Below are 27,209 nucleotides of genomic sequence, written 5' to 3'. Positions count from 1 at the left end.
CTGAATATCTTCATTTCATGTCTCAAACCCAGAATCAAAGAATCAACGTCTCAGATTTGGGAAGACCTGAAAGAATCACTCAATCTTCATTCAATCCACTATTGCTTTCAAAACGTTCATGACACTCACATACCACCTGTTCGATGTAACATCTTTTTTTTTAACATTTACTTCATTGAAATGTAGTTCATTCACAATGTGTTAATTTCTGCTGTATAGCAAAGTGATTCCGTTATACATATATATATGCTTTTTCATATTCTTATCCACTATGGTTGATCACAGGATAGTCAATATAGTTCCCTGTGCTATACAGTAGGACCTTGTTGTGTATCCATCCTATACATAACAGTTTGCATCTGCTAATCCCAGACTCCCAATCCTGGCCTCCCCACCTCTCCTCCCCAATGTAATATGTCTTTAAATAAACTCAATTTTCTTAGTACTCAGGTCTGATGTGCTAATATTTTCTTCTAAAACACACTGTAACAAATACCTAACTATTAACACTTAAAACAGCTATCTGTGTACTGCCTAAAATCATCTCATATTCCTCCCCTGGGAAACAGTGATCTGGCCCAACCACCTCATCATTAAAGAAACATTTACTGATTCTGTCCCATGTGTCAGCTGCAACAATGGGAAATTCACATGAAGTTGTGAACCGCCCTCCAGCAGGCACTTCTTCACCTGAGGCTTCAGGGAATGGGAAGGGCCCTCCCTGGTCTCCCACACTATGAGGATCAAGGCTGGGGCTGGTTCGTTCCACGTCTCCTGGACAGGCACTGTGGGCTTATTGCGTGCCAGGCATTACTCAGATGCTTGACAAACAGAACACATAGAGGCTTGGTAACAACCCTAAAGTAGTTTGCCCCACGCTGTGGAATCTTGAGGGAAATTCACTGGACTGCTTTACAAACCTACTGACCTACCTGGATTTAGATCCCGCCCCCAACACTTCAGGTGCTTAAACGGTACGGTATCGTGTGTGTGTGTGTGTGTGTGTGTGTGTGTGTGTGTGTGTGTGTACTGCTTAACTGCTTACAGATACATATATATCTGTATATACATTCACCCATATGCACGCAACTGCAAAAATCAACTGAATATTCTCAGCATTAATTTTCAAGTTTAGGATTTTAACTACATACTGCTTGTGGTCTTGAAGATACTCCTCTAATTTTTACTTTCATTGTTGTTCTTCTACATCTTTTAGTGTCCATTTTTGGTTTCTATTTCCTGTTGGTTGTATTCTTGGTTTATAAATGGAAGACAGGAAGCAAAGTCTTAAGGGCAACAGACTCTGTACCTAAACAGAGTTTGGATTTGCTTCCCTTCCTGGGAGCTCCTGAAAGCTTCCTATTGCTTTCCTAAGCAGGTTGGCAGACGTTAAGTGTTCCATCATCTGAAAAACTGGGGCTGAATAACTCAGAAGACTCACAGGCTAGATTCCTCCCAAAGGAGACTACTGGTATTGCCTTCTGGCTTCATCTAACATCTAATTATTTTACAAGGAATAATATGATCTACAATCTACTGTCTCTCTTGTACGCAGTCATGGAATAGCAGGCAAAGCATAAACGGAAAAGGAACCTGCATTCACAGAGAGTGAAATAAGTAGGAGAATCAAATCAGTCCCCTTGGTACAATGGCCCATATCTAACTTTTTAACCGAAAAAACAGAAAATGCACCTAATATAATTAATGCAGAACAAGGATGCCATGGACCTAAATAATGCTAATGTACTTTTGGAAAAAATAAAACATTTTAAGAACCATATTCTGAATATTTTCTCCCGCTCTGAGGCGTGCCTGTTCATTCTCTGTTTCTCTCTTTTTCCTTTGTAGTTAGTGCTTTTTGTGTTCTACATACTCAGTATTTACCTAAAGCTGCCAAGATATTCCCCTATGTTTGCATAAAGAAACTTTATGGTTCTAGCTTTTATATTTAGGTTTGTGGTCCATCCCAAATTAGTAATGTGTGTACAGAATGAGGTCAATGTTCATTCTGTTTCCACTTGAATATCCACTGGATCCAGAGCTATTGGTTAAAAAGATTTTACTTTTCCCCACTGAACTGACTTGGCACTCGGGGCAAAACTCAACTGACAGCACCGGTATTAGTCTATTTCTATTTCGCTGATTTATTTTTCTGTCTTTAAGCCAAGACCACATTGTTTTGATCACTGTAGCTTTACAGTGGGTCTTAAAATTCAGTAATATTAAGCACTATAAGTTCCCCCACTTCACTCATCTTCTGAAGATTTTGGGGTTATTCTAGATTTTTTGAGTGTTTCCATATACATGTTAGAATCAATTGTTAATTTTTCAAAAAAAAAGATGGCTAAGGTTTTGACTGGGAGTTTGACTTACCATTGGTTTTTGAATGCTATTGTAAATGACATTTAAAATTTTCATTTTCCTAAATGTGTACGTATATCTACAACACACCGATCTGACGAAAGATTCCCATCCAGAATATATATGAACTCTAACAAGTCAAAATCCACATCATCATCATCCACAAAAGCGGGCAAGGGCTTGAAGAGACAAGTCACAAAAGAAGATGCAGGAATGGCCAATAAGCACATAATATGGGCACGTCTGTCACCGGGGAAATGCCATTTAAGGCCAAAATGAGATGCGATTTCACACCCACTGACAACACCGAATGTTTCACAAGCATATGGAACGGAGTTCTGATATATTGCTGGTGGGAAGTGTAATCTGATAAACCACTTTGGAAATTAGTGTGGCAGTTAAATACATACCCAGCCTACGACGAAGCAATTCTACTCCTAGATATTTATCCGAGAAAAATGTCAGCCTTATGTAAGATGTTCACTGCAGCCTATTCACCATGGCCAAAACTAGATACACCTCAAATACCCATCATCAGGTCAATGGATGAACAAATCGTGGTATATTCACACAACACAAAAAGAAGTAAACTGTTTTACACTGACAAAGCTTGTCTCCTTGACCAAACTCTAGCCAGGCTCCTCTGAGCCCTCCTCGACTACACCTCAATCTTGGCCTATAATACAAAGACCTGAGCAAACACTCTCATAGTTTCTAACAGCTCAGGGCCACACCCCTAGCGCGTCTCCAGTCCCCCTTAGCGTGCCTGCCTGAGAAAAGTCAAGGCTACCAAAAGCATTTACTGTTGGTTCCAGGCAACACCTGAAGATAGGGCCTCCCTGTCTCCCAGTTAGCAAATCCAGATGGTTTCACGTGGACCAACCCTGCCTTTTCCCACTTTCTCTCATTTTTCTCTCGGATTCTGCTGAATGCCCTCTTCTTCCTCCCTCTTCCTCCCTTTAAAACACCCTCTGTACAAATTGGAATTGAGTTCATGCTGGATTCTTTTTCCTGTTGCAACAGTTCTTACTGATTAAAATCTGACCTTACCATGTTAGTATCCGGCTTTATCTTTAACAACAGGTGTTTATCTTTGATAACGTGTACAACATGGATGAATCTCAAAGAACATCTTGAGTGAAAGACACAAAAAGAATGCATGCTTGGGCTTCCCTGGTGGTGCAGTGTTTAAGAATCCGGCTGCCAATGCAGGGGACACGGGTTCAATCCCTGGTCTGCGAAGATCCCACATGCCATGCTGCAGAGCACCTAAGCCCATGTGCCACAACTACTGAGCCTGTGTGCCACAACTACTGAAGCCTATAAGCCTACAGCCCGTGCTCTGCAAGAGAAGCCACGGAAATGAGAAGCCCTTGCACCACAATGAAGAGTAGCCCCCACTCACCCACGCGCAACTAGAGAAAGCCCGCGCACAGCAATGAAGACCCAACAAAGCCAATCAGTTAATTAATTAAACAAAGAATGCATACTGCAGGATACATCATAAACACATACGACATTTAACAACAGGCAAATCTATGGTAGCCTGAATCAGAAAATGGTTGTGGGGGGTGAGAGGGGAGGTAAAGAGACTAACTAGAGATAGAAGGGAACTTTCTGGAGTCTCAGAAATATTTTATATCCTGTTTTGGGTTGTGGTACACAGATATATACAGCTGTCAACACTCATCAAACTGAACACTTTATTCTGGATAAATTATCTCCCTCTCCCCGCCCCCACCCTCTCTCTTCAGAATACTTGAGGAAATTCTAGAGGGAAAATAAAGATGAGGCATGTAGAAATCCTCCAAGTTCCCTTTCCAATATCTGCTCACCCGTTCTTCCTCAGAGGACCCCAATTTTGTTTGAGGCATCAGTCTACCCTATTAGAAATTCGTACTTCCCTATAATGAGAGGTACACAGAAGTCTACAGGGTAGGGCTTCCCAAAAAGCGACTGCTTTCCTGATGAAAAGGGGCAGACTCTGCAGTCTCTTGCTAGTATCCTTTCCTTTTCTTTCTTCTTGGAGCACAGCCGCTCAAAGGGACTAAAAAAATTCTGATAACCCTGCTACAAACCCATCCTTACCCTGCAAAGCAAGGTATGGGAGCTCTGAATCAATTCAAAACTGAGTTACTTTGTGAGTCAAAAGTTTTCAGGCTTCAAAATGAAAAAAAAGGGCTTCCTAGGTGGCGCAGTGGTTAAGAATCTGCCTGCCAATGCAGAGGTCACGGGTTCGATCCTAGCTCCAGGATGATCCCACATGCTGTGGAGCAACTAAGCCCGTGTGCCAAAAAAAAAAAAGTATAAAAATGAAAAAAAAAAAAGCAATTTCAACTAGAATTCAAGAATGACAACCAATAAGGACCTACCGTATAGCACAAGGAACTATATTCAATATTGTCTAATAACCTATAAGGGAAAAGAATCTGAAGAGTATATACATACATATATATAACTGAATCATTGTGCTGGACACATGAAACTAACACGATAGTGTAAATCAACTATACTTCAATTTAAGAAAAGCATGACATATGCATTGCCATATTAAAGTATATATGAGAATTTGGTATATAATACAAGTGATGTTCCAATCAGTGGGGGAACTTCAGAGATTTCAACAGTGTATGGACAACTGGCTAATAATTTGAGAAAATATTCAGTTAACACTGCTACCTTATAATGTACGAAATAATAAATATAGATGAATAATCTAAGCATAAAAGCCAAAACCACAGAAGTGCTAAAAGAAAATGTTATAAGGATTGAGAATGGCCTTTCAAAGCTTTACCCCAAAACCACAAGCCATAAAGGTAGATTGTCAGATTCTGCGCCCTAAGGAGTCACTAGTTCTGTATCACGAAATGTACAGAATAAGCCACAATGAAAAGGACAAGCATCAGCTCGAGAGAAAACCCTGCAACAGATATCGAGGCAAAGGATGACCATCCCAGATACAAAAGGTTCTTACAAATCAATAATAACAAAATATGAATAGCCGAACAAGAAAAAGACAACAATCCAGCAGGACAGTGACGTGGGAGAGAGGATTCACACGGAAAGCATCAGAGAGTGTGAGCAGACAAAATTGCTCGGTCTCACTCATGAGCTTAGACATACAAATTAAAAACAGGTATTATCTTCCACCGGTCAGTTGGTGAACAATCTATGGACAGAGAATGTTCCATGATTAGCATCTCCACTCACCATGAATGGGAACAGAAACTGATTATCACTTCCCTGGAGTACCGTTCTGCAGAAGCTTCTCCCCCGAAATCCATCTCATGGGAAAACTCAAACGTGTGTGCAAAGATGCTCATCACAGCACAATTTTAAGAGCAAAATCATAACCACCTAAATGTTGACCAAAAGAAGGACAGCCAACTAAGGTACAACCTCACTGCATATGATGCAGCCAGCAAAAAAAATGAGGCCTATCTGGCTGCAAGGACACATACAGTATGTCCACAGTAGGCTCCTGAGTGGGGAAGAAGTACAGCTGACCTTCGAACCACGTGGGGGTTGGGGTGCTGACCCCCTGAAGTACAAAATCCAGCCATAGCGTTACAGTTGGCCCTCCGTAGCCTCGGTTCTGCATCTGGGGATTCAACAACTTCAGAGCGAGTAGACCTGAATTTAATGAAAAAAAAAATCTCCCTGTGTAAGTGGACCTGTGCAGTTCAAACCCATGTTGTTCAAGGGTCAACTGTCTTCACTTCTGCCATTAAAAAAAATGATGCTTTTAAGAGAGAAAGACATGATATTACTATGCAAGATCGAAGATCATTATCTGTCACAGATATTTTCCAAAATCCAATTTGTTCCTTCTATTTAAAAACAAAATGGGGGCAAAAAACATCCACAATTTATTTGATCTTCTTGATGGGCAAGTCTGGCAGCTAACGTATCCTTGACAGAATATTCTAGTTCTAAAGGGACACGTCTTCTCTGGAAATGGAAAGTAGCTTGGCACCTGCCTTCAAGATATTTCAGATCTAAATCTCAGGTCGGCTCTCTGGGGCATAGATGTCAAGATGCAATTAGTGTGCTGGAGAGGCCAGGGCCCTCGGGAAAATGCTGGCTTTCCTGAGAGGTGGGCCTGTGATCTGCCTGCATGACGGGGGTGGGGGTGGGGTGGGGAACGAACATCTGACAATTCTGTTGAGGAATTAGATGAACTTCTATAATTTGCACAGTGGAATTTCAGCCTAACAGCCCCTGGTCTGCTTTCTAACACATACAGACCACTGAAAATCAGTAAAACGGAAAACCAGAATTTTTAAGACCTCATCAGGAAATAGAACCTTGAGCACCTGCATTCGGGTCTCATCAGTTTAGTCATCGCACGGATGCTTACTGTGTGTCTACAATGCGAATGGCACTAAGGGAGACAGGTCCCTGCTTTGTGTGGTTTTTATTCTGCTGGGAGAGACAAACATTAAACATGTCTGAACTACAACCGGGCTGATTACCACAAAGGAGACGCACAGAGTGTTATGAGAACACGGAACAGAGGCTACAGCTCGTCTGCAGGTGCCAGAAAGGCCTCCTTCAAGGAGCCACGGCTGAGATAAGCCAAAAACCTTGGCGTCATCTTTGCCTACTCAGTCTCACCGCACGTCCAATCCATCCGTACGTTGTATCCGCTTGACCTTCGCAGTCTATCCGCAATCTAACAGATTCCCAGCACCTCCTCCGCTACCATCCTGATCCAAGCCCCCAGCAGCTCTGACTTGGGATATTCCAAGAGCAGACCTCCCTGCCGCCATGCTGCCCCCTACAGTCTGTTCTCAACAGAGACGCTGACAGGGTCCTGTTCAAACCCAAGTCAGGTCACCTCCGTCTTCCATTCCAAGCCCCCAGCGGCTCCCATCTCACTTAGAGTGAAAGCTGGGTCCTTCCAAGAGCTCCTCTCCCTGTCACTCACCCAGGCCTCGCTGCTCCTGGGACAGGCCAGGCCAGCCCCTGCCTCAGGGCCTTTGTACTCTCTGCCTGGGTCACCGTTTCCCCAGATGTCCATTTGCAGGGCTCCCTCCAGCCCCAGCACTGACCTTCTCCGAGGGGCCTTCCCTGGCCATCCCAGCTCAACGGGCAACTCCTTCCAACACTCCTCCCACACCTCCCACCAGCTCACCTGCCAGATATGTTGCTGGTTTGTTTCCTGGCTGCTTCCTCCACTGGAATACACACCCCGCAAGAGCTCCATTTGTGTCTGTTTCCTTCACTGCTGCACCGGCACCAGAACAGGCCCTCCATAAATCGAGCAGGGTCTCAAGGACGAATGTCAAAGGAAGTCAGTCTGAGGGATGACGTGGAGCTGGTCAGACAAGCGAGGGTGGCAGAAAACATTTCGGGAGGGACCGGCCTGCTGAAAGGCCCCAGGGAAGGCAGGCACGGGGCTTGCTTGAGGAAGGGAGAGGATGGTGGCGAGAAGGGAAGAGTGGGGAAGGAAAACTGGAGAGCAGGATGGAGCGGGCAAGGCCAGGCGGACCACGTGAGGAACTTCGCTCTTTTTCTAAAGCAACAACGAGCTATTAAGCTAGGGAGTGACACGGTCCTGTGTGCCTTTCGCAAACCTCTGGCTTCAGCGTGACTGGGGAGCGCGGTTGGCAGATGAGTGCCACGGCTCCGACCACGGATGACCTGAGCGTGGATGGAGACGGCAGCTGCAGAGGTGGAGGAAAGGAGGTAGATTCCAGAGACATTCTGCAGACACAGTCTAAGGTCTCGGTGATTGATTGCAGAGGAGGTAAGTGAAAGGGCAGTTCCACCATGACTCCTACCTTTTTTACTCCGAGTGGACAGTGGCACCATCCACTGAGTTCGGGGGGGCCAGTGTGGAATGCAGGAAAATTCGGGTAGGTGATCTTGAGCGCCGTTTTGGAAATAATGAATGTGAGATCATTCTGAGACATCCAAGTGGAAATTTCCGGTTGGCAAGGATCAGATCCAGGCTAGCGGGATCAGATCAGGAATGGGGAGGTGTGTCCTACAATGGAGTGCCACTAGTTACCTTGTGGCTGAAAAGGTTCCAAGTAACAAAGTGACAGGAGAATATGTGTGATTCTCAAAAATCACCCTGGCCACGGCATAAACACTTGGACAGGGGAGGTGGCCAAACCAGAAGTGGGTACACTAAGAAGGACGTGCTGCAACAGATCAGGTAAGTGAGGGCTATGGCCGTCGGGAAGGAAGAGGGAACAGACTTTCCCTTTGTCACCAGCCCATCTGCCGCACAGCTGCGGGGGAGTTTTCTAAAACACACATCCAGGTCATGTCAGTTCCCCGACTTAAAAGCCCTCGGGACCGTCCCCATTTGGTTCTCGGACCATCTCTCCGGAATTTCCTCTTGCTGCCCAAGGTCAAGTTCCCCTAACACTTCAACCTTAAGAGCTTCAATCTCTATGCTCTTTGGCTCCCGCTATTTTCTGCTGCCTGGCAAACACCTATTCATCATGTGAAGACTCACCTCCTCCCCTGTGTGAAAAAAGAAAAGCAGCACTGACCCCTAGGAGCTGGCCTGGTGCTGCCAACCAGGCTTCACTGCTCTTAGATGCTTGCCTAGTGCTCAGGGAGGCCACGCTGTCCTCCCATCACACGTAAACAATCTCACAGGACCAGCAGCACAAGGTCGCAATGCAACAGCGATGACGTGAGACAAAACAGGACCCCTTCATAATTTTGTCTAAACAGACAAAACCAAGCTCATCATGGCAGCCACAGGGTCCCACACACTCCTCTCTCCTGGCTGATGTGAGCACCGGTGGCCTCTTGACAAATCACAGCGTGTCTGACTCTAGTCACACCTCCTCCTAGAAGAGACTCAGCAAAGTCGTAGCAAACAGCAGTCAAATATGAGAAAAATTGCTTCTAATTCAATAGTGCTACAGATGTGGTCAATAGCAACCAAAAGCTGGAGAAGAAATACAGCGGGGTGTAGTTCACTTCAGTTTGCAAATTTCACCAGCGGCTGCCTCCAAGCCTTTAATACTTATGAATATATTTACCTATGTATTTAATCAACCACCACCAACACCTACGGCACACCAGACACTGCTCTAAGTGCTTTGAGTATCATTTCGCCTTTACAAGCACCTATCAAGTGGGTATTATTTCCATCCCCACTTTACACATCAGTAGACTGAGGCACAGAGTGGTTTAGTAACCTGCTCAAGTTTACACAGCTAGCAAATGGCAGAGCTGGGCCCAGCCTGACAGTGTGGCTCCAGAGTCCATGTCCTGAATCAGTATGCTTTAGTCTCCAAGAACCTACAAAAAGTGCAAGCCTTAACCCAAACCTTGTTTTCCACACACAGTCCCTACATCGGCCCAGCTTCCAGTGCATTCATTCAGTTCCTCTAACAGTGTATACTCCTTCCTTGCTCTCTGCCTCAACACCCTACTACATCCCTATTTTCTTTCTTTCTTTCTTTTAAGTCTTCTGTTCTCAGCTCAAACATTATCAACTAAATTACAAACTCTAATGGCGCACTGTATTTCTCAGCACTCGGCACAAAATTGGAACTATATTACTCCCTGGGTAATTATTTGCTTCCTGTCTCCTCCAACCGAGGCGGTGAGTTCAGACACCACGTCAATCATCTTCATCGTGTGTTCTCAGTCACTGATCTCCCAGCCAAAAGCAAGGGCCTGACACAAAGGAAGCGGTAATTTGGGGGGGGGGGGGGGGTTAAGCAATAATTTGGCGCGGGGGGGGGGGGGGTTGTTTTGGCTGCGCCACCAGGCCCGTAGGATCTCGGTTCCCCGACGAGGGACTGAACCGGAGCCCTCCACAGTGAAAGCGCAGAGTCCTAACCACTGGACCGCCGGGGAACTGCCTCAGGAAATTCTGTTGAATGAATGAACGAGTGGTGTGCACTCAAGCCGCACGCTTTCTTTTTTCATGCTCTCAGGTACGTGACACATACATGTGCTCGCAACGCCTCCCACAGAGCTCCCATTACAGCCCTCAAAGCGCAGACTCCAATAGCACACAGGAAAGAGCTCTGGAAAACACTGGCTCTGCACACAAATATCATGTGGCCCTGGACAGGTCATTGCCCCCCTTACCTGCCCTGAGTTTCAGGGGCACAACGGGGAGCATGACAAGTCCCAATGCAATGCAGCCTATCCCAGGGGGGAACCCGCAGTTCTCCCCATGACCCGTCCAAACTGAAGTCAGCAGTTGCTTCACATGCGTTTCCAGCAAGACTGTGGCTCCGAGAAGGCCAAGTCCACGTCTGCCCGGGTCAGCGCCGTATCCCAGACACGGTATCCCCACCGTGCCCAGCACACAGCAAAAATCAGACCGTTACCAGCCAGGTAGATGAATGCCTGCTCTGAGCATTTCACAGGCGTCGCAGGAGTTGACGGCTGCCTTTTGGCGTAAAGGCGTATTCCTCAGCCACAAGCCCGCCTCCCACCCAGGCCCCAGGCCCCCGGGGATGCTGGCCCCGAACCCCGCGCCAGGCAGGCACCTCTTGCACAGAGAAGCATCTTCGCAAGTGCCGCGCACGCCCTCGTCATCCGCGTCGCTAGGGGAAGAAGAGCAGGCGGGGAGAGAGGGCCTCCTCAGGCTAGCGGCCATGGGCGTGGAGGTTCCAGGATGCTGCGTCCACCCGGGACATGGAAGCGGGGTCCACGCAGCGAGCCCCCGAGAAGGCAGAACAGAGGGGCTGGGCTCCACCCGACTCAGCTGGCGCGGCTCAGTGACACCGCCCACGGCGGCCGCCCAAGCAACCTTCCCTCTGAGTGGCGCCTCACCGGAGAGGCTCATTGGACAATTTCCCCGCCCCCTCGGCCCGCGAGGCGCCCATTGGAGAGCTCCTTTGTCCCCTCCCTCACAACCCGGAAGTTCTCCTTGGGGGCAGCAAACTGCAATTGACGCAAGAGAGCACCGCAATGCTCTCTGGGAATTGTAGTCTTAGGTGCTTTGAGAGGCCACCAGGGAGTCGCGAGATGGTATAACTGAAATTAACGCAGGGCGGCAGAGCTGGCAGGAACCTCAGCGTTGGGGAGAAGGGCGGAGAATCCAGCCAGAAAAACAGGTGTCAGTGTCACAGTAAGTTGGAGCTCAGTCCCATACAGCAATTCAACAACTATTTATTGAGCGCTGACTCTGCGCCAGGAACTGGGTGAAGAGCTTTGCACACATAATCGCCTTTGAAATGTTGTGCGGGAAGGAATGTGTGGGAAACGAATACAATGAAAAGCTATGTAGCAGTGAAAATGAATGAACTAGAGCTACCAGTTACAAGCATCAGTGGCTGGATTTCAAAAACATAATATTCGGTGAAAGAAGAAATAATATTTTTGTGAAGTTCAGTCTAAGCAAAACCAATGTTATTTAGAAAAACACACATCTGTGGTAATCCTATCCAGAAAAGTAAAGGAATGAGGGGGAGAAACAAATTAGGGAGTGAGGAGGGTAGGATACTCCAGGGAAAGGGACTGGAGAAGAAGTACTTAGACACTTCAGTAATTCCTGAAGCTGAGATAGGTTCACGTGTGTTTATTTCTCTATGATAGATATACAAGATGTTCATATATATTTTTTTAATTAATTAATTTTTTTATTTTATTGGCTATGCTGGGTCTTTTTTGCTGTCCGTGGGGTTTCTTTTTAGTTGCGTTGAGTGGTGGCTACTCTTCATTGTGGTGCGCGGGCTCCTCATTGCGTGGCTTCTCATGTTGTGGAGCCCGGGCTCTAGGCGCTTGGGCTTCAGAGTTGCAGCACATGGGCTCACTAGTTGTGGCTCACAGACTCTAAAGCGCAGGCTCAACAGTTGTGGCGCACGGGCTTAGTTGCTCCGCGGCATGTGGGATCTTCCTGGAGCAAGGATCGAACCCCTGTCCCCTGCACTGGCAGGTGGATTCTCAACCACTTTGCCACCTCGGAAGCCCCATTTATTTTATACTAGACTTACTTCAAAACATTTTAAAATAAAATTTTAAAGTGTGTTTGCATATTCCGTTTCATTATCTTTTGCGAGCAGGGAATGAATATGCGCAAACTTGAAGAACCTTGGGTCTCTCTCTCTCTCTCTCACACACACACACACACATACACACACAAACACACAAGCAAAGTAAACAAATGACAACAAAAACCCAATACACCTATCTTGGGGCAAGATCGGGTATCAAATGCTTGCTTAGTATTCAATAGAGGAACAAGAGCCCATTGATATCCAAAGAAGAAACAAGAGTGGGGAAGGCTGAGGTTAGGGAGTTTTGCCAGGGGGAGCAGTGATGAGATGAAATACACCAATTTCTTTGGGTGGTCCTCTGCCAAGAGGGTAATACAAACCAGTGAACAAGCATAGCCTCCCAACTTGGCAGTGTACACATTCCATGGGTGTTAGTGGGCAAAACTAGTGGGTCAACAGCAAGTGATAGTATAAGGTGTCAGTTCCATAGGTCTGAACGGTGAGGCTGAGAGACTAGAAGGTGGAGGCAGATGTATTATACACCTCTGTTGTTCAGTGAGCAAAGAACATCTCTGTTCTTTGCTGAGTGTTTGATTCAGAAAAACTAGTGATGCCGAGGACTTTGCTCAGTTTTTCACTGAGGGGCCACCCCAGAGGCTTCCTGCAGGCAGGGCTAGCTCCTTCTATTTAAGCTCCTGGTCCAGGGGCTGGAACTTTATGATACAGGAGTGGAATCTGGAAATGGCAAGCTTAGCCATCTTAAGCTGCATGATGCCTCCATGTATGAGATGACGCTGGGGTAGTCATGAACAATGTCCCTGCAAAAGGTCACTGACAACTCATCTGCATCCTCCAGTAAAGTCAAGAAGAGGAAAAACTAGAGTTTGAAAGCCCTGTTGAGTATGAATATTGGGAGCAAAGAGCTGGGCTTTAACCATGAATCTTCTCCCTGAGAGGCTAGAGTGGACACCTGCCGCTTTGGCTATTCAGTATTCTTCCTTCTATAACACCCAGCCAGAGTTTCTTAGGAAGAACTAAACTCTCCTTTTAGTCCACATGGATCAAGTGAGGCCCTACGCCTCACACTGGGGTAGAACCTTACCAAGGCCTGGCCAATCACACGCAAAATCACCCTAGCTACACTTCGAAAGCGTGTGTGTCAGGTGGTGGTGGTGAGCAGGTCGGTCCAATCAGAATGAATCCCAGGAGTCAAATGGGAGTTGTTAAGTCTAGAAGCTCTCTTTTCCGGCAGACTCGAAACTGGGAGGCTGTCCCTTTGGAGCGGAGAGCCATCTTACTCCTTCATATAGCCTGAGAGCGATGCTTTTGGGAAGGCTAATGGAGTCTGGAGCACTGTATGCGCAGTTAGGGGTGACCTGACTCTGCAGTGTGGGAGCTGATGGGAAAATCACCAGAGCCTGTGATGCTGATCAGTCAGAAGCAGCTGAATTCAGAAGGATGAAATAAACACTTGCAGCTTTCATCCTGAGCTGAGTGCACATTATCCTTCCCTGCCCATCCCCACCTGGTAGTACATCAATCACATCAGTACTTTCCTTCTTTGCTGGTCTAGTTTTCCAAGTTTTCGGTCTGCGATTTCCTCACACGTTTCCACAGCTAAGGCCTGTTGAAAAGGCTATCTTTCCTCCTTTGAACTGCTTTGGACCTTTGTCAAACATAAGTTGAGCATATTTGTGTGGGACTATTTCTGGGTTCCCTGTTCACTGATCTATGTGTATATCCCTCTGCAAATACTACACGGTCTTGGTTACTATAGCTATGTAGTAAGTTTGGAAACGGAGTGGACTGACTGCTCCCACTTTATTACTTTTTTCAAAATTGTCTTACCTATTCTAGTTCCCTTATCTTTCCATAAAATTTTAGAATAATCTTGTGTATATCTACAAAAAAAAAAAAGAACAAAACGCATCCTGGGTTCTGATAGGAACTGCATTAAATCGGTCAATTTGGGGAGAATTGACATGTTTACTAGGCTTTGTCTTTCAACTCATGAACATGGTAGATCTCTGCATTTATTTAGATCTTGGATTTCTTTTATCACTCTTGTAGAGTTTTCAGTATACAAGTCCTGCACACATTTTGTTAGATTTACACTAAAGTATTTTATTTTTATTAGTGACTGTAAATGTATTTTCATTTTTGGTTGCCGCAGGTTCATTGCTAGTATCTAGAAATACAATTGATTGTTGTCTTTATTTTGTATCCTGTGACATTACTGAAGTCAATTATTAGTTCAAGGAAGAAATACTTCTTAATACCGTCGTGTGGCACAAGGCCTGAAATTAAAATTCAATACTGAGAGCTGTCTAGTAAAATTGGGAGGGCCTCGAATGGTCTAACCATAATTGCCCACTCCCTCTTCTCCCACAGGCAAGGTCCCCAGCCATATGATCCTTCTTCTCATAGGAACCAGACACAGTGCCCGCTTATTCCCGAGTAGCAGGCTGCAGTTCCCTATCAGCCCACTGAATTATTCAGACAAGCCCATCACACCCTCCTGCAGGAACCAGGGCACATCGCCACCCTCTTGTTACTACAAAGTCTGCCTCCCAAGGCCCTGCTTGTTCACTCTGTTCCCAAGTGTAACCTCCCACGTGGTCCTGCATGGTGTGTGGTGTCCTGTCCTAGGCTGCGGGTGAAGGTGACTTGTAAACTGCTGTCCATCCCATCTTTCGGTGCAGATCGTCGTGTGTTCAACCCCACCCCATTAGTCTAGGCTGGAAATCTCTCTCTCACTGATGGATTCAAGAAGAGGTGAATACATGAAAAGATGCTCCACATCACTAATCATCAGAGAAATGCAAGTCAAAGCCACAATGAGGTATCACCTCACACCAATCAGAATGGCCATCATCACAAAGTCTGGAAACAACAAATGTTGGAGAGGGTGTGGAGAAAAAGGAACTCTCCTGCACTGTTGGTGGGACTGTAAATTGGTACAGCCACTATGGAAAACAATTTGGAGGTTCCTTAAAAAACTACAAATAGAACTACCATATGATCCAGTAATCCCACTACTGGGCATATACCCAAAGAAAACCATAATCCCAAAAGAAACTTGTACCATAATGTTTATTGCAGCACTATTTACAATAGCCAGGACATGGAAGCAACCGAAATGCCCATCAACAAATGAATGGATACAAAAGATGTGGCATATATATACAATGGAATATTACTCAGCTATAAAAAGGGATGAGATGGAGCTATATGTAATGAGGTGGATAGAACTACAGTGTGTCATACAGAGTGAAGTAAGTCAGAAAGAGAAGGACAAATATTGTATGCTAACTCACATATACGGAATCTAAAAATGGTACTGTTGGACTCAGTGACCAGAACAAGGATGCAGATACAGAGAATGGACTGGAGAACTCGAGGTATGGGAGGGGGCGGGGGGTGAAGGGGAAACTGAGATGAAGCGAGAGAGTAACACAGACATATATATACTACCAACTGTAAAATAGTCAGTGGGAAGTTGTTGTATAACAAACGGAGTCCAACTCGAGGATGGAAGATGCCTTTGAGGACTGGGGCAGGGAGGGTGGGGGGGGCTTGGGGGGGGCGTCAAGGAAGGGAGGGAAGATGGGGATATGTGTATAAAAATGGATGATTGAACCTGGTGTACCCCCCCAAAAAATAAATAAATAAATAAATAAATAAATAAATAAATAAAAAGAAGAGGTGAATAAAACAAGTGGCATCACAAACAGGATGGTCTCACCTCAACTGAAGATACCTTGTCAGCTTTCCCTCAAGCCCCTTTGCTAGTCAGCTGCTTCGTAAGGCAGCAGTTACTGTCTGGGATGTGAGTACCAGTTGCTGGCCAACGTGGGCATTAGCTCATGTTCTGTTATCTCCAATGGATGCTGCCATCTCTTCCCACCCTAATGTCTCATGCTTGCCAAGTAGGCAGAAACGATTGCTCCTTGACTATACCCCAGATGGCGGTGCCATCAAGTGCGGCTTGTATCTGGCAGGTGGTCTCTGAGGCTCCTACCTGAGACCACTGACAACATAATGTCCTAACGGGTGGGTGCCGGACTTCCACTTACTGGCCATGGGGCTAGCGCTTTGCTCACTGTGTCTAGCCTGATGACCATCACTGGCTGCTTGGGGCAGCCAGAGAGACTCTGGGAAAATAGCTCCCCCTCCCAGTGCAGTCCTGGGGACGACCCCTTGTGCTGTTTGTAGAAAGGAAGGAGCCCACGACCCCAGGAAGATCTAAGAATGGCCCCACGGCTGCCTGCCGCATCATCACTGTTCAGGCAAAAGTCATGACCTTGTCCATCTCCTGTGCTGCATTCTTCCTTTGGGGCAGTTGTGTGCTCTCCTGACCCCTAGTGGTTTTGAGGGGCACATCCATGGCAGCCCAGGGCCCAAGAAGAGCTGAAAAGAACAAGGCGGGGGGAAGGGGCACGGACGGGCCCTCCGTGGTGTGCCGTGCCTCCTGCTGCTCAGGATCTACGGGCATAGAAGCGTCCTCCTTCAGGACAGTCACTTCTGTGTCTTTGCGTCTTACCATACCTGATGAAAACGAATCCTGGGTACCCTTAAAACACCTGGGATGCCACTCAGTGCAAATATGGTAACTAGTTGGCTCTTGCAGAGCCTTGGCTAGTAGGGTCCATTCAGTGCCTGTTTCAACATGCTCTCAGCTGGTTTGCCTTCATCTCCAAAGGGGCACAGTACACTCTGACCTTGTTACCCAAAGGGTACCTAAACAGCTCTGGCTAGCACACACAGTCTTTGCAGACAGGATCTTAACCGCACCCACCTCTCTCCAGGAGTCCAGGTATGACATTACCTTTACAACACCCTCCCTTGCGGACATTTGTTTGACGCACTTGTTATGGATACATGAGTCCGCCATCTTTTAGTCCTTTGGGGGTTCTGGACGCAACATACTCCTTATTTACAAATTTTACTTAAGCCCATTTGTGCAGTTACTTTGAAAGGAGCCCACCTTGAGTGGAGGCCCCTCCAATGGCAGGTTCTAGAATCTGTCTAAGTTAAAAGCAACAGGCACTCCCCTTAGTGCCCTCCAAGACGCCTTCAGCGAAGAGGCTTTAGCAGCTTCTGCTCCTGCTTCCTGGAGTCTCTGGACTGCCCATGATGCCCATAAGTTGTCCTGGGGCTTCTGATGCAAGCACCTGCCCTCCTTGGCCCTGCATCACATCCATCCGAGCAGGAACTGCTGGCCACGCACTGGGCTCTTCTGGAAATAGAGTCTCTCCCAAACGGCAAGCTTCCATACCAAGCTGCCCATTATTCCTTGAGTCATGGAAGCAACACTCGCGCAAGCTCAGTATGGTTATCAAGGCCTCCTTGCTACAGGGTGGAGCCAAACCTGGGGCCTCTGGCACATCCTGCCTGTGGGTCAATGTGGCCTCCTGTCATCAGTCCCTTGCCAGATGCCATGGAGCTGGAAGGTGTCATCCCTCCCCCAGACCCTTTGGGATCAACTAAGTGACCATCAATGAGTTCATATACTTTATATTGTTGAGGACCACCTCTCTCTGCTGCTCACGTGCCTACTTCACTGCCTAGGGAAGGACTTCACCTACTGCCTAAAAGTCTCAGTCATCACCAAGGTTGACATTGATGTCACGGGGACTCTTTAGAGTCAATTGTGGTATAAAAGCCGTGAAATCAAGGTTCACTATTAAGTGCTGCCGTGATATCTGGTAAATTTGGAGGGCTTCAAATAGCCCCACTTGAATCTCCCCTCTGCTTCAGCTCCCACAGGTGAGGTCCCCTAGCCAAACCACCCTCCTTATCACATGGACCAGGCAGAGTTTATCTCCAAGGAGCAGCCTCCACTTCCCTGCCAGCTTGTGAAGTTATGCAAACAGACCTCCTGGGGGAACTAGAGAGCCCTCCACCCTCTCGTTGCTCCAGAGTCTTCCCCCCAGAGCCCGTTTGTTGACTCTGTTCCCAAGTGCAGCTTCCGTGTGGCCCTGCGAGGTGTCACCAGGTCCTCCTTCCCCGGGCTATGAGCACACGGGACGAAGAAACTGCTGCGGGGCCCACGTGCGCAGCGTTGGGCCCTCCCCATACCTTCCGGGTGGGAATGCCCTTCCCAACAATGGGGGACGTGGAGGCAAATCAAATGCTTCTGATCTGCACATTTTGGAAGGCATTCTCCTGCTACCGTTAGGTTTACAGGCTTGAAATTATTCGGGTAATAGTCTGCTCAGGTTTGCAAGAAGTCACACGTGGCAGGAGGGTGGCCTCTGTGTGGGTGACAAGCAGGAAGTACGGCTTCAAAGGGAAGGCCTTGGTTCCTCTGTTAAAGTTTGGCTCCAGGCAGCGGGGACCCCTCAAGTAATTTAAAGCGGGAAAGTAACATCAGATCTTCATCTTAGAAAGGTCACCCTTCACAGCAATGGGCAAAATGGAGTCAAGGAAGCCCAAGAGTGGTACCAGCAAGACGAGTGTGGAGTCCACTGTAGTAGTCTGTGGAAGACTAGGAAGGGAAGGAATTAGGGTCTATTTGGTGGTTGATTGGATATGGAGAGGGGGAGATAGATCAGTCATGACTCTGAGGCCTTTCGCTTGGGTGGCAAGGTGGACAGAGGTTTTTAGGAGATGATAAAAGGAAAGAAGGAGAAGAAGGGTTCTGAGGGAAGATGCGGAGTTCCCTTTTGGACATGTGGATTTTGAGACGCCTATGGACATCCTGATAGAGATATCCGTAGACAATTCGATAAGTCAGTGGGGAGTCAGAAGGGGGAGGTCAGATATAGGTATTCAGAAGTCATCAGCATCCAGGGGAATGTCAAGTGGATGGGCTTTCCCTGAGACCACAGGGTGAGTGAGAAGATGCAGTCAGCTGACCATGGTACCTTAGAGAACATATCCATCCAGAAGTGGGCCAAAGAAGAAGTCACAGAGGATGCCGAGAAAGAAGAGTCTGATGTTAGGAAGGGAACCCAAGGAGAGTGGCATCCTCAAAAGAAAGAGGGTGGAGAGAATTTTAAAGAATGAAGATGGGGATAACATTGATCACTACAGAGAGTTTACGTAGATGAAAAAGACTACTTTCTAAGGCATTCCAAACTGCCTGGGACATTAATGAGACAAGATTTTGTGCCGCTTTCAAAAAGAAGTCAGTGCGGACTTCCCAGGTGGAGCAGTGCTTAAGAATCTGCCTGCCAATGCAGGGGACATGGGTTCGATCCCTGGTCCGGGAAGATTCCACATGCCACGGAGCAACTAAGCCTGTGCGCTATAACTACTGAAGCCCACGCGCGCACCTAGAGCCTGTGCTCCGCAACAAGAGAAGCCATGGCACTGAGAAGACCACACATGGCAAGGAAGAGTAGCCCCTGCTCGCCACAACTAGAGAAAGCCCTCGCGCAGCAACGAAGACCCACTGCAGCCAAAAATAAAAAATAAATGTCTTTAAAAAAAAGAAGTCAGTGAGAAATGAGCTGGTAACAAGAAGTAAAGAAGTTTTTTTTTTCAGAAGTTTAGCTGTGAAAGGTAGAGAGAGAAGACGGTATCTGAAGGAGCAGAAAAGACAGGATTGTCAGAAAGGAGAGGATTGTTTGCTGGGAGAGACTTGGACAGGCTCTGAAGCTTAGGGCAAGAGACAGGCTGAAGATAAAGCGGGAAGGGAAAGTAATGCAAAGAAGTCTTGGAAAAAGTCTGAGTGAGCAGTTTCCGGGGTACCATGGAGCAATTAGCCTTCAGCTGCAAAGCTGGATCCCTTTTCCTATAAAACAAAAGGGAAAGGGAGAGAGTAGAGGTGGGTGGAGGGAAATGGGCAGATGGTTAAATCTAGCAAGGGGGTGTGGGAAATTGAGAGTTCTTGACTGCTGGCCTCAGATATCTTCAGGAGGGCACAGGCGTGATCATGCTTCAGGAAAGCGGGGAAGATTTGGAGCAGCTCTTAAGGAAATGGACAAGAGAGTTGGCCAAGGCCATTAGATCATTCTGGGGCTCGAAACGGCTTGAAGCCTGATTAATTGACGCTAGTTAAAAGAATTAGGGTACATCCACACAGCAAACTAACTGCTGCTTTTAAAAAGAGGAAGCTGGAACTCATTCCCATTTGGAAAGATCTCTAAGGTGCAGTGATTTTTTTCAGCAAGTCAGAGAATAATATATTCCGATATACACAAATATGCATATAGTTCTCAGGGGCCTCAAAGAATACAGATTACCAATAGCGTAGTTTCCCAGGCAATGAACAGAGGAGTGGGACTTAGCCAGGAAAAGTGAACTTTCACGCTTAAAAATTCTATGCATCTTGTACGTTTGGACTGTTCACCTTTCTTCTTACACAAGGAGTGTGCACTTGTGTATTCTATCATTTTGAACATTAACGCAAGTTAATGTTTTAATTCTCCAAGATCTGCGTAAGTACCTGCTCCTTGTAAAACATGAAAGCATCACAAACAGTATCTGACGTGTGTGCCTTGACCACAGCCTCCAAGCCCACCCATGCCCTTTCTCACAAGAAGCGCCACTGTTTGAAGTCAGGTGAATATCTCTGAAGCCCTTACAACACATTATTTGTAAAGAAAAATGTATTCATATGTTTCGTAAGCAACATCAAAATACATAGCTTTGTCAGTGACTTGGTTTCTTCAAAGAACATCTTGTCTCTGGCTGAAGAATCACCCATGGCTGTGACAGGCCTTTCAGCATGACTCCCGCCCCCTTGCCAGGGGAGAGCAGCAAGGGTGTGTGTGGGGGCAAAGCATCAGTAACGGCGTCTAAAAGAAGATGCCGAGATCCATCTGGTTCAGGTCCAGGTGGGTTAATCAGAGAGATACCTGTGGGACATCGGTTCACATGTTTTTTTGAGTGTGGATCCGAGGTCGTTTTAAGACGTGGCACAGTTTCATCTAGTGTTTTCTTTCCTGGTGAATTGAGAGGTTTTGGATCCCGAGCAGTGGGTTTTGGTGGTGGGAGAGTGAGACGAGATTCTGTTTCGAGGAATTTAACAAAGGATTCTGAAAAAGAATTCTTCGGCATTGACTGTTGATTTGGTGGCACAGGTGTGTTGGGGACACGTTTTGATCCAAGCCGGCCAGTCATCCACATGGCACCACCGCCTTGCTCTTGCTTAAAAACCAGATCCATCTCTTCCTCTCGGATTCCCAGAGTGTTGCCAATTGTGGAGAGCACTTCATGCCGAAGTTGTTTTGGTGTCTGAAAATACTCCACGAAGAGGTTCCTCATGAGGCTCTTGTCAATTTTTCCTTCTGCGTTACTCAGTACGTGCAGCAATTTCTTCTGTACATCATCCAGCATTTCCTGTTGGACCTCATTTTGTGTTTTCAAATCTTTCATTTTTTCTTCCTTCAGTTTCAAGGCAGCATTCGCTTCCTCCTGCTGTCCTTGTGCCGATATTAGTTTTCCCTCGAGATCATTTGCCTTTCCCATCCATTCTGCGACCACCGTCCTCAAGTTAACTAGTGCTTCTGCACACTGCTTTTCTTTGTCTTGGGAAATAGAAAGCTGTCGCGAAATGTCCTCTCTCTGCTTCTCCACGACATTCAGTTGTTCCTTCAACGCCTCTATCTGCAAACGGGCTTGCTGATTTTTCATTGCATTGGAAGATAGTAGGAGCTTCTCCCCCAAGGTGGTGACTTTGGTTCTTAGTTTAGCCTCTCTGTCTTGTGCGGCCAAAGCTTCTTGGCTATGAAACTCAGACGATTCTATCCCCCGCTGATGTGATATCTCCAGCTCCTGCTTTAAGGGTAGTTCTTTGTTGTGTAAATGTTGAACCTCACTCTGGAGGGCACGGTTTTCCATGTGTTTCCGTTTCAGTGCCAACATGGCTTCTTTTCTCTCCTGTTGACACATAACCTTTGCTTCTTGTATGGATGTGACTGCATTTAAAAGCTGATTTAATTCCCCTGTCTTGCCTAGTTCTGTGTGTTCCAAAAGATACTCAAAAGTAAGTGCCTTCTCCTTCATTGCAACACATTCTAATTCTTTCTCGGTCTGCAGCATAGAAATTCGTGTATTTGTCTCTTGTAGTGCTTGGTTTTCTCTTTCCTTTTCCCGATATGTTTCTACTATTTTTTCATTTTCCTCTTTTAGTTTACACATATCGAGTTCAAAGTTGACGACTCTCTCCTTCAGGTTTTTTACTGCCTGCCTCAAAAGTTCATTGTCACTCACTTCATTAGTCAAAGTTTCACTTAAAGAAAGTACTTCATCACTTTTTGCTTTGATTAAAAGCTCCTTTTCCTTAAGCAGGTTTTGCAAGTCATCTTGTTTCTCCTGTAGCTGCTTCATTTCTGGACCCATTTGCTCACATCGTTTTCTTTCTAGTTCTGAACTCTCTGCGATGGAATCAGATAATCTCTGATTATCTTCCTGGAGGGTTCTAATGGTTGCATCTTTTTCCTCCATGAGTTTTCTTAACTCTTCTATCTCTTCTCCGAGCAATGTAGACGATTCGCTCGGTACCTCAGGTTTCATTGCCTTCCGAGAGTCAGCTGACTCGGATGGAAGTGATTCATTGGAGGGGTGTGGTAAACTAAGGTCAGACATCCCCAACAGGATATCTTTGGTATTGCAAAGCTGCTCTAGGCTCAACTGAACTTCCTCTCTTTGTGCCTTCAAGTTTCTGAGTTTGATTTCATTCCCTTCATAAATTTTGATCAGGTCAGTACAGGTCATCTGTCGTTCAGAATGATCATCATCAACTACAACCCGTGCCTGAAGTTGTTGAAGCACCTTCTGAAGATGGGTTGACCCATGCTGCATATTTTGTACTGTGGTCATCACCTGCACTTTCCACTCTTCCAGTATCTTCACTTGCTGTTCTAATCGATCACGTTGCTGTAGAAGCTCCTCAAACTGATCCATACAAACACCTCTCACCTCATCATCATTGCTGGACATTTGCAGTATTGTCAGTAAAGTCTGACACTTCTGAGTTAAAGCATCCATTTCCATGTATTTTTCTCGAGTGATGTGGGAGAAATTCTGAATTGTTTCTTTAAACATATCCGCACTGCTTTCAAGTCTGGTGGAGAGTTCTGTATTTGCATCTTTGAGTTTCACGATGTCTGCTTCTTTGGCAACGATGGTATCCATCATTCTCAAGTTTCCCCAAGCCTTCGCATCTAAAGCAGCTAATATTTGTTCTCTTTCCAAAGCATACGCTGGCAATTGTTGTTGGCCCTGTCCATTATCTTGGTCACTGGAGGAAGCTGAAGATACTTTTATGTGAACAGACTGTATCTCCAAATCTTTTTGCTGGACAAGCTGAGTTAGTTTACTAGTCTCACCCTTGGACAGCTGAGCAACCTGTTCAGTTAAACAGGTATTCTTCTCAGTTAGACGTTTAGTCTCCAATTTGTGTTCTTTTATTTCTTGTACGGATCTTTCAGTTTCGGCTTTAGATAAGTCATGCTTTTCACTTCCATTTTCTGTATTAAGACTCTGAGTGTTTGTTACTTGGAATGTATCGGAATGCTCTGTTGGTGTGGGCTGGGATTTTCCGGGCAACTGGGTTTTGGTTTGCTCTATTGCATTTTGCAAAGTCTCGATTTCCTCCTCTTTGGCTGAATAGAGCGGATTGTGTTTAATAGTCATCTGCTCGTGTTGGTACCTGGGATTTTTCTGTGTCTGCTCTTGTAAAGATCGAAGTAGCTGCATTTCACTCTGGTTTTGATCGTCACGTATCTTTGGATGAGGTTTAATCTCCAGATTATCTTCAGTTGTGCTCTGTTGAGATCCCTCAGATTCTAGTTCTACAATACTGTCTAGAGTTTTAGGGTCCATCATAGGTGGGGTTTGACTGTGTTCTTCCCTCAGTCGTTCCAATTCTTCTTTCAGGTGACTATTTTCTTCTTTCATGGATGCAAGACTTGTGTCTTTGTCCTCTATGGTTTGCTGTAAAATTTCCATTTTTCTTAAGGCTTGAGTATACGGCTCTAACTCCTCCTGAAGCTGTGAACTTCCTTGAAGGTTTTCAATAAAAATTTCTTTCTCTCTTATGAGTTGTTTCCGTTGCTGCTGCTCTTCTAAAGTAGATGACAAAATTTCCTTAGTTTCTTTGTGCTCAGCAATCATCTGCTCAATATTGTTTTTGAGTTCTGATATTTCATAGTCTTTCTCTTGACTGAGTTTAATTAAACACTCGCGCTCCAGCTGTAAGGCACAGCTGTCTGGGTTATCTGTATCTGACAGTTCTTTGAAGGCTTGCTCCTGCTTCCTTTTTTCCTCCAACAGGCTCTGTTCAGCCCAACACAATTCTGCCTCTAACTGTCCCTTTTCCATTTCTAAAGGAATTAAATTTTCTTTTTGCCCATGCAACTCTTCAGTACTATTCATTGTATCATCTTCAAGTTGACGGACTCTCTTGTTTTCATATTCTAGATCTTGTTTTAGTTTCCTGATGATGCTGTCTCCTTCAGTGGGTTGTTCTGATTGCTCATCTTTCACCAAAACCACAGGCATTGTAGTTTTTTGTTTCTGCCTGTCTGACTCTTCTAACTCAGGGATGAGTATTTTCTTTTCAGTAGGACTCTCATCGAGTTTTCCTTCTTTGAGTTCCACATCACACCTTAAATGATGTACTTCTGAATCCGAATTCATGTCTCCTGTAGCTGTTCTTTTAAGGAGTTCATAGTCATTGCTCAATTTGACAAGTGATCGTTGAAGTTCTTCCTTTTCCTTATTTAACAATGAATTTTCTTTTTCTAAAACTTGGACTCGTTTTTGAAGTTTCAGGTTCTCTTCCATCAGATTTTTATCCCGCTTTAAGCTATTCAAGCTCATTTCATTTTCAGCATCAGACAGTGGCTGTTGCTGTCCAGGCACTTCTTCCAGGGATGGACTCAGTGGAAGAACTTCTCCCTTTTCTGCCCCAGCATCACTCTGCCTCCTAATAGAAGGCTGCAATTCACCTTTTTCAGTGCTTGCATTCCTTTCCTTTACCTGGTCTTGTTCCCCAATTAAAGCATCCCTCTCCTTTTCTACAGAAGATAGTTTTCTTTCAAGGTCTTTTACTCTAATCTCAAGTCCTTGGAGTTTTTGGATTTTCTTGGTGGACTCTAGTTTTTCAGCTTCTAGGACTTGCATAGCTTCCTGCATGTCATGAATCCTTTCCTCGTAGTCCTTTGATTGCTTTTGATGCCTGTGACTTATTTCTGCCAGTTTCTGTTGGTGAATGTCCTGCAGTACCGTCACTTCAAGTTGATGGTCATCAATGTCCTTATTTCGATTCTCTTCAAGTTGCTTGATGGTATTTCTCAGTTTGTAGATTTCCTTTAGATCAACGCTATCTGCTCCTTGTGGTGTAAAATTCTGAGCAAAATGTCTCCAATAGCTGACATCAGCCTCAAGTCTTACGACGTGTTTTGACAATCTATTGATTTCTTGTTGTGACCAAATTAGGTCCGCCAAGTCCATATCATCATCCTGCAAGGCTAAAGCATGCTGACTGATATCATAACCCAGGGAAGAGCGTACACTCTTTGAGGGCACAAGGCCATCCTCAAGATTTACTTCCTGGATGACCGACTGCAGCTTTAGCAACTGATCCTGTAGCTCTATCTGTCTTGCTGTAAGAAGTTTGATTTCTCCATCTTTCTGCTGTAATTGATGCCTGTAACTAGTAGTTTGCTGCCTTAGTTGAAGTTCTGCGGCTTCACACTTCCCTGTCAGATCACTATAAAGAAATCTAAGTCTCTCAACCTCTGAGGTGAAGACCAGCTGAGAGTTTTCAACCTCCTCTGTTGTAGAGTCAGGTACTTCTTCTACCGCTTCAGCTCCCTCCCTCGGCACATCTTCTGGGACACCAGAAATATGGTGTCTGAAAGATGCCACTGTACCACCCACATGCCCCAGGAAATGGCCTAAGCTGCCGTCCAGGCCACCCAACCAGGAGAACATTGTAGCGGGTCATAGAACTGACCTGGTCCGCTCACCGAAAAGCGCCCAGCCCAGTCGGACAATTCCGCCCACTGTCGCTGCGCTGCTGCCAGCGCGAGGTTAAGAATCAAAGCACAATAAGAGGTTTCTAGACAACACGGGATTCCAAGGCCCCTGATTGGCCACACCCGCCTGGCAAGGCCCAGGCCTGGCCTGGCCCCTAACAAAGCACCTGCCTCCCCTCGGGCCTCTGCTGCTCCTCACGCCTTCGCAGCGCCGGGGTGGGCCCGTCTCCGCTGCTTCCCTGATTCTCCCAGTGCCCCCACCACCCCGGCCCCCCGGACGCGGCCGCCATCGCAGCCGCTCTGAAGGGTCCATCTCCGAGCGCCTGTTCGCAGAAAACACACCTTGCTTCTGACTTGTTTTTTGATATGGAATGATATTCAAGGTAGATTTTCATTAATAAAAGCAAAGCGGTACTACAGTAATACTATTCAAATAGAAGTAAAATATATTTAATTGCCTTTGACTTTTTTGACTCAGCGGCATCACACAGCACACACTGTCCTGCAGCTTGTGAGTTTCCGGCAACCATCTTTTTTTTTCTTAAAAAAAATCGAGGCAAGGGCTTCCCTGGCGGCGCAGTGGTTAAGACTCCACCTGCCAAGGCAGGGGACACGGGTTCAAGCCCTGTGCCGGGAAGATGCCACTTGCGCAGGAACAATGAAGCCCGGTGCCACAATGACTGAGCCTGCGCTCTAGAGCCCCCCGAGCCACAACTACTGAGCTCACAGTGCCACAGCTACTGAAGCCTGCCCGCCTGGAGCCTGTGCTCAGCAAGAAGAGAAGCCACCGCAATGAAAAACCCTTGCCCTGCAACAAAGAGTAGCCCCGCTCACCGCAACTAGGGAAAGCCTGTGCACAGCAGTGAAGACCCAACATAACGAAGCCAAAATAAAGAAATACATAAATACATAAATACATACATAAATATCTTCAGAAGAAAATGGAGGCAAAATGTACACATGTTGACACGCATCCCTC

At 46.1% G+C, this 27,209-nt stretch overlaps 2 protein-coding genes across 2 annotated transcripts in view; both read right to left on the bottom strand.

Moving 5' to 3' along the window:
- Positions 1 to 11,180, bottom strand: part of LOC130861021 (uncharacterized) — a 101,447-nt gene extending 90,267 nt beyond the window's left edge. Inside the window, exons 1-2 of the mRNA XM_057749524.1 lie at positions 11,128 to 11,180; positions 10,842 to 10,898 (exon numbers count right to left, since the gene is read on the bottom strand). Of these exons, the coding sequence (XP_057605507.1) occupies positions 10,842 to 10,898; positions 11,128 to 11,180 (110 nt within the window). The remainder of the gene's footprint in view (positions 1 to 10,841; positions 10,899 to 11,127) is intronic.
- A 9,714-nt stretch (positions 11,181 to 20,894) lies between these two features.
- Positions 20,895 to 27,108, bottom strand: LOC130861020 (thyroid receptor-interacting protein 11-like). The gene is made up of 2 exons (XM_057749523.1): positions 25,049 to 27,108; positions 20,895 to 24,961 (listed from the first exon to the last, which is right to left on the bottom strand). Exons 1-2 carry the CDS (start codon positions 25,701 to 25,703, stop codon positions 20,895 to 20,897), a joined length of 4,722 nt encoding a protein of 1,573 aa, XP_057605506.1. The 5' UTR covers positions 25,704 to 27,108.
- Between the last annotated feature and the right edge of the window lie 101 nt (positions 27,109 to 27,209).

The sequence above is a fragment of the Hippopotamus amphibius genome, chromosome 9, assembly GCF_030028045.1.
Source record: "Hippopotamus amphibius kiboko isolate mHipAmp2 chromosome 9, mHipAmp2.hap2, whole genome shotgun sequence".
Taxonomy (NCBI): Eukaryota; Metazoa; Chordata; class Mammalia; order Artiodactyla; family Hippopotamidae; genus Hippopotamus; species Hippopotamus amphibius.
Note: the sequence above shows the minus strand (reverse complement) of the source record. Positions and strands in the feature narration are given on the sequence as shown.

Coding starts and splice junctions, on each gene's coding strand:
- LOC130861020 (XM_057749523.1), bottom strand. CDS start 25,703: ATGGACTTGGCGGACCTAATTTGGTCACAACAAGAAATCAATAGATTG. Junction 24,962..25,048: donor GAGCTTGAATAGCTTAAAGC/GGGATAAAAATC, acceptor TAAATAAGGAAA/AGGAAGAACTTCAACGATCA.